Source organism: Asparagus officinalis, chromosome 2 (assembly GCF_001876935.1).
Source record: "Asparagus officinalis chromosome 2, Aspof.V1, whole genome shotgun sequence".
Lineage (NCBI taxonomy): Eukaryota > Viridiplantae > Streptophyta > Magnoliopsida > Asparagales > Asparagaceae > Asparagus > Asparagus officinalis.
The window spans coordinates 7,901,176-7,909,325 of NC_033795.1; the positions used below are offsets into that span (position 1 = coordinate 7,901,176).

The window sequence follows — 8,150 nt, forward strand, 5'->3', positions numbered from 1 at the left end:
AGAGATTTTGAAGAAGATGAGTGTGCTAAATTGGGGTTTGGGAAGCAAAGGGAGTAGCGCATAAAACTAAATTTCTCCCACTATCACCATTGATACGATAGAGAGATGGTCGTTGTTTAGAAGAAGAAAGGAAAGAGCTATTTTGGATTTTTTTTTTTGAGAGATACAATATAAAGTTTGAGGGCATACTATAGATTGGATTTAAAAATAAGTTAGATGAGATACTTTGGGTGTATGTTCGTTTATGGAAGTGTGTGAGTTTTTAAATGAGCGTAAAACACTAAAACTTTGGGTTAAAAGACAAACATATGTATGTATGTGTGTGTGTATACATGTGTGTGTGTGTGTGTATATATACATACATATATATGTATACATACATGTATGTGCATATATGTATGTACATGTGTATATCTATCTATCTATCTATCTATGTACACACACACACACACACACACACACACACATATGTATACATGTATGTATACATATATATATATGTATCTATACATATATACATGTATATATACACATATGTATAGATATGCACACACACACACACACACACACACACACACACACACATGTATATATATATACACACACACACACACACACATATGTAAAGATACATACACACACACACACATGTATATATATATATACACACACACACACACACACATATGTAAAGATACATATGTGTGTGTGTGTGTATATATACACACACACATATGTATATATATATATATATATACACACACACACACACACACACACATATGTAAAGATACATATGTGTGTGTGTGTATATATATATATATATATATATGTATATATATATATATATATACACACACACACACACACACACACATATGTAAAGATACATATGTGTGTGTGTGGACTTTAAATAAAAGCAAAGACCAAAATGACAAAAAGGCTTAATTTGACTCCCTTGGATAGGCATTTTCCAAGGGATATTATTGTATGTGACTATGTGCTCAAGCATTGACAAACGTAATTTCTGTATGTGCTCTGGTATTGTTCTAAGCGGCTTCATATATTATTGTGTTAGGTCAAGTTTTAAACCTTAAATCCAACTCGTTTTACTTAATGTCTCTTCTCTTTTACAATTATCCATCAGTTTATCTCATCTCTTAAAACTTATATTATCTTTACAAATTAAATGCTCTATAAGTTGGTTATTTAATCAAATTTCTTATTTGGCTTTACACAGATTGTGGGGTAGGTAAATTAGCTATTTTTATTATGACCATCAAGGAAAAGTACAGTGTCGAATACAATTTCCTTTTATCTGATTACTCACATTTAACAACTTACGGGTGATTGTCTGGGATGTGCACATGGCAACTGTGATGTTGAAAATCAATTTACAACAGCTTATAAGTCCATTGTCTAATAACAAAAGTAAAATAACCCTACAAAAAAAGGAAATTTCCCCTTTTGCCTAAACTGAAGTCTGGATATCTTCTAGGTCACTTCATAACCATAAAAACCTGTAATTAAAAAAGTAGGACTAGTAGCACAATTTTATGACAAATGCAGCAAGATCAGGGAGAACCAAAAGCAGATTTAGTTTCTGAAGGTAAGGAAGAAAATTCAGGGGCACACATTATCATATGACTTTGGGATATTTAATGTTTTCTCGATATGAATTCTTTGACTTTACATAAGTAATAAGCCGGACTTGTAAACTTGACATTAGTTAGCTTAGGAACTTGTAGCCTATGTATATGACATGTGAATCTCTTAACCAGTATAATTTGAGACCAAGAATGCAAGAATTATGAAAAACAAGTAAGCAAGCACCAAGACCATGTAAAAATCGGGAACTCTAGCTCTCTCTTCAAGAAATATTTAAGTAAATAAACTTAAGAATTCGTCATATGCAATGAAAGATGACTTCTCAGTGGTTTCCATATTATCCATATGAGAAGAATATCAGAAACCATCATTATCAAGAAGCAAAAAAAAGGTGTTCACTTGAAATGTATTGTTTGAGAAAGGAGATACCTCTTGACTACGATTCACAATCCCAACATATCCAAGCCTAAGAGGGATGACATTCCCCAGTAAGAAGTTACGTGCATCTGTACCTTTGTCCATGATATCCAACTGAGACAATAAAAAAGAAACTTAGCATTCACATTTAGTATAGCTAAAACACATCAAGAGTGAAGAAATGACAAACCTTTGTGATGACACCAATTGTACGAGAACCTATAGATAAAATGAAAGACAAAGAACTATTAGACAAAAGCCTCAATTCATAAACTCACAAAGAGCTTTTGATTATTACCATCTGGATCAGCAACCCTTGCCATTTGAAGCGCATCAGAATTTGCTAAATCTGCATTTGCAGGAGAGACTGCTAAAATAATGCAAGTCTCATGTTTAATATATGATAAAATCATTGTTCGGATTCTTGCTTCGATGTCATTTGGTTGGTCTCCAACTGGCACTTTTGTTATTCCAGGCAAATCAACCAAAGTGATATTAAGAACATTAGGAGAAAATATCTTCAGACGAATTTGCTTATCTGAAATGCCCTTGTTCCATCCAGCTTCCTTATCCGTTTCAGCCTACAATAAGGAAAATAATGTTCATGATTTGAATATCAAATCTAGTCGGTATTGCAAATAGACAGAGTGTCATAACAGTATAGCTCATACAATAGAACAAAACAAGATTATACAATACAATATGGAAGAAATAGTAACATTTTAATCTAAAACAGTTTTTTACCAATCCACTTCCCAATACCTAGGTTAAATATTTCAATAGAAATTGAGGAAGCTAAAATAAATAAATAAATAAAAGGGAAAAAAAGAAACCTTAAGAAACTAAAACAAATAAAGTACAAACCTTAATAGAACTAAAAAAAAGTTACATATACTACTGATATAAGAAACAATTTCCAATTCAAAATCTTTTGAACAAACCCACTTCCATTGACCCAAAATACAAATGTATCAATCTTGCAATTCCCTATGTACAGAATAAACAAAACCCTCAGGAACAAAACATACACAGAGTACAAGAACACATTTAACATTTTTAATAGCAAGTGTAAGTGTCAGAAATATTAACAAGTCAACAAATTCATGCAAACAGTAAAATTGAAATCCTAATCGTTAGTCTAAAGTAACTTGAACAAAGGTGTAACAGACACAAATATTAAGCCAAAGGGTTTTTTCACGTATCGATCTCCCAAACTTATGTTGTTTCAAATCAGTCCCACAAAATCATAATATGAGAAAAGTCCCCCAACATTCATTATTATTAAAAAAAATCGTGAAATCACTGAAGTTTAAATCTAATTAACCCCAAAACGACTAAAAATAACTATTTTTTTGTTTGTTTGTTTTTTCCTCATTATATACCCTCTTCTTTCTCCACCCACCTTAACACAAATATTCTTAAACCTCGAAGGATATGACCATTTAATGAAGAAAAGTGAGTTTCTTAAAGATTGTGATTTTTGGGAGAGATACTAGAATATTAACGTTATGGTCTATTGAGGACCAATGCCTCAAATCTCCTAATCTAAAACCTTTCAAACATGACAAATTACAGCCAAGTGCAAGATATTTCAGGCAAGATCGAACCTTTCACCACGAATCAGACAAACACAACTTCAATCAATCTAGCAATTCTCAATAGCAATGCAAACCAAAACCCTAGTCACCTGGATCTCGCGCCTGATCTCATTGAAATCAAAGAACCTCTTCCCGGGCACGTGCAAGAACTCCCCCCACTCATTCCCCTCCGCGGCCTCCGGCCGCTTCGGGCAGTGAACAAGCTGAAGAACCAGCGGCCTCCTCGTGCAGATATCCGAGCCCCTCGGCAAGAAATCTCGGCCCACGAGCGCCTCCAGCACGCTCGATTTCCCGCTGCTCTGGCTCCCGACGACGGCAACTTGAGGGAGATCGATCGTCGATGAGCTCCCGAGCTGAGCGAAGATGTCCTGGAGCTTGTTCACGATAGGGATCACCGAGCTCCCGATCGACCCCGGCGCGACGCGGGGCTGCGGCGACTTGGAATGTCCGCCATCGGCCGAGACGAAACCCTAGGTTAGAGGGAGATTTCGGAGGTTGAGAGGTTTGGAGACGATGATGACGGAAGAAATGCTTTGAGCTCTGGACATGGAAGTTTTGTGGAATCAAGGGCAAAATGGGAATTTAGTTACTTCTGAGCACCTAGAAGTTGGGAATTCGAGGGTAAAAGGGTAATTGGTGGATGACTCGGGAGGAGACGGGTACGGAACGGGGACGTGCTCCGCGAGAATTGGGTTGGCCGGCGGGTAATAATGGCGTCATCGATGGGGGAGAGTCGGCGGGGGTGCTCCGCGAGAATTGGGTTGGCCGGCGGGTAATAATGGCGTCATCGATGGGGGAGAGTCGGCGGGGGTGCCACGTGACGGGCGAGTGTTTAAAGTGGGTCCCATATGTCAGTGGGAGGGTAGTTTTCATCGCCTCTGGGGTCCACGATAGAAAGGGAAGGCATATATCCCGGGAGTGTGGGAACATTTTGATCTCTACCATACGTGTTGGTGGGAAGTATTTTGATGGGTTCTACACTACGGCTGTGATGGATTCCATGGACCATGCGTGAATACCAAAAAAAATAAAAAATAAAGGAAAAATTGCTTCTAGGCCTCAAATTTATATTTTCAATGTGCTCCAGCCTCTCCTATTTTTTTTAATGTTCTTTAGCCCCTCCTTTTTAAAAAAAATGTGTCCAAACCCCTCCATCATGATTCCGGCTCATTTCAGCAGTTGATTAGACATGTCAGCTCATGATTAGACATATCAGCTAACTTAAATCCCGAATTTATCATCCTCTTTCTCATGTCAGTGGATGTTAACTCTTTTCTGTAACATGTTAACTCTTTTCTGTAACATGTTAACTTTTTTTTTGTAACATGTTAATTCTTTTCTGTAAAATGTTAACTTTTTTTCTGTAACATGTTAACTCTTACAGATAACATGTTAATTCTTACAGCTAACATATTAACTCTTACAGCTAACATGTTAACTCTTACAGGTAACATGTTAGCTGTAAGAGTTAACATGTTACATAAAAGAGTTAACATTTTACAGAAAAAAGTTAACATGTTACAAAAAAGAGTTAACATTAATGTGCCCACACGAAGTTCTTCGGGACGACGCCAGCGACGGAGCGGGGAAGGGGGCAAAAGGGAACCGAAGGAGGAGGAGGGAGGTGCAGCGGGGGAGGGAGACGGGGGGAGGGAGGCAGATGAGAAGGTGAGGAGGCGGAGCCTTGTCAGGGGAGGAGGAGGGGGGAGAGGAGGAGGTGTAGGGGAGGGCAGGGGGGGAGGAGGAGGTGATACGGGGCAGAGGGGGAACGGAGCGAGAAGGGGCGGCGTGTAGGGAGGTAACAATAGGGATTGTGATAGGAGTTTGATGAACTTGGGAGAGGGGTTTTTAATAATTTTTTCAATAGAGGCGGCTGCAGCACATATTTGAGCTTGGGGGGGGGGGGTGGGGGGTTAGGGCACTTAAAATATGGATTTGGGGTCTTGAAACAATTTTTCCAATAAAAATAAAAGAAAATAAAGAAAAAGAAAGGGAGAATGATGATGAACCATTATGTTAATATTAGATTGGTACATATCAAATTGGTATTTCTTTAAAAAAATCAAATTTCTAAATAAATTATATTCGAATAATTCCTTTAGGCACAAATTTGAGACCCTTATGCAGACGTGAGTTCGCATATTCCAACCTCGCAATAAAGAAACTAAATATGGGCAGTTTTGATAAATGTAGGGAGCGTTTGGAAAACCCCATCCTAATCTGGTCAAGTTAACCATATTAGAATTGATCCAGATAAAAGGTGGTCCGATCCTAACCTAGTTAAGGGGAGAGATTTGAACTAAAAAATCGGGCCACAATTGGCCTAATTGTTTGCGAAACATAATCTATGTCGCTTATCCAAGTTAGAAGCTACTAATCTAGTTAAGATGAGGTCTTCAATTCAGATTCTCTCTAACTAGTCGGTAATCGAAAAATCTCCAATTTCTCTAATTATTTATCGTACATTTCAAATTGAAGAGACGAGATTACGCAGAGAGAAAAATCCACTATGATCTTGAAAATCACTATTTTTTAAAAAACCACTATAATCTTGAAAGTCACAATTTTTCGAAAACCGCTAATCTTTAAAAACCACTATCACAATAGTGAAATCCTAGGTTGCCTATCTCGACCATTAAATCCGGAATTGGATCACTGATTGGAGGCATATGAAGGCTCATTAATTACCATCTCCCTTCATCTTCCTCATCAAATTTTGCCGTCTCATGTAACGAGAGCCATTAAATTTACGACCAAATTAACAGCACCTTCTTCTATGAAGAACCAATACTAAGACCAATGAAATTCATGTCCATACTGAGCCACGAGGATCAAATTAAAAGTATCACAAGTGCCGTCAAATTTGGTAAAAAATTTTGAGTCGGGGGAGGAGCCATCAATGATATAAACAAGTTCGCAAGCAGCTGACGGTATCAAACTGGAGCTCAAGATGGTGCCCGGTGACGGCAAAAGTGCTTTGGATCCTCTCCTTTTTTTTTATGATAGTAAAGTTTTGTGGAAAGAGATCATAAATTACAGATACTGTTTGAGGAAAATTTTTCTAAAATATAATGGGGTTACATCTTATTTCTAAAGAAATATTAGTTCTCTTCGTGATAGCTTTTTATGTAGTTCTCGATTAACTTTGGGGATGACTAGGTAACTCTTTTTGGCTTGATAAATGGGTTTCCTCCTCTTCTTAGCCTCTGTTTTCCCTGATATATTTGCAATAACAGTCAACCGTTTTTTTTTTTTTTTTACAAAGGAAACCTGGTCAGTCATTCAGCGTCCTCCCTTGGGGTCTGACGGAGACCACGGTTCGAATCTCCCCGATCCCCCCACAGCTGAGGGAGCCATCTCCTTGCTACCAGGGGGCCCAATTCCACGTAGGTGGTCACTCAGCGTGTGGACCATAACAGACTCAAACGGGTCCCTAATCTATCAGGCTGATTAGCTGAACAGTAAAACCCCGAGTCTCCGTCCCCACCCTTAAATCAAGGGAGACCAGTTGAATACGACAGCTGAGATTCGAAGCCCTGGCCAACAGGGCACGTGCCTAGAGAGCGAGTCCTCCCTCATGGAGCTGCTGACCAAGAATCACACCTTTTTGCTTCCGTTAGTAGTATTAGGAAATGGGGTGTCAGGGGGCTTCAATGGGATATAAAGTTTCAAAGACAAACGTATTGGCCATTTAGTTCTTCAATATTTTGATCTCCTTCATATGATTAACTCTATTATTATTATATCTAAGAGGAAAGATAATAGAAAATGGTTATGAGATGCGTCTGGTAATTTTTCTGTTCATTCTTATTATAATTTAGCCCCTCGATAAATTACAATTACAACCTGGTATCTGCACATATAACCCCATGACTTATTTAAATACTAAATTAACCCAACTTAATTGATCACTTTAGTGGGTTATCCTGAAAGATAGCAATACACATTGATTAATCATATGTGCCCACAAATAGATTTATTAGATTAAATCCAACAATCTCCCACTTGGGCACCATATGATTCCTTAAATTGTGTATAACCTTATGAGTTAAAAAAAATGATTAATCAATTAGATTGTTGGATTTAATCTAATAAATCTATTTGTGGGCACATATGATTAATCAATGTGTATTGCTATCTTTCAGGATAACCCACTAAAGTGATCAATTAAGTTGGGTTAATTTGGTATTTAAATAAGTCATGGGGTTATATGTGCAGATACCAGGTTGTAATTGTAATTTATTGAGGGGCTAAATTATAAAAGTACAACATCTATAAATAAAGGGTTATGGTCCCTAACCTAGGGTTACATTCTCTAATTCTCTTCACCCCCATCTAAGAGAGAAATTCGGCTAAGGAGAAAACCCTAAGGTTAGAAGATCCAAAACCCAAAATCAAGATCAATCTATGGATTCAGGTATAAGCTTCCGCTCATTTATGATTCTTGTTAATCTCTTTGAATTAATCATGGCTATATGGTTTTAGATCTCAAGTTTTGATTTAGATCTAACAGACAAAGCTTTCAGT

The 8,150-nt window shown here is 37.5% G+C and overlaps 1 protein-coding gene across 2 annotated transcripts in view; it reads right to left on the reverse strand.

The window, feature by feature from the left end:
- The window catches only part of LOC109830119 (dynamin-related protein 3A-like), an 18,254-nt gene extending 13,892 nt beyond the window's left edge, over window positions 1-4,362 (reverse strand). Inside the window, exons 1-4 of one of the 2 annotated variants that reach the window (XM_020397276.1) lie at window positions 3,713-4,362; window positions 2,324-2,606; window positions 2,216-2,244; window positions 2,038-2,139 (exon numbers count right to left, since the gene is read on the reverse strand). In XM_020397276.1, the coding sequence (XP_020252865.1) occupies window positions 2,038-2,139; window positions 2,216-2,244; window positions 2,324-2,438 (246 nt within the window). In that variant the 5' untranslated portion in view covers window positions 2,439-2,606; window positions 3,713-4,362. The other variant, XM_020397277.1, reaches the window with a different exon arrangement.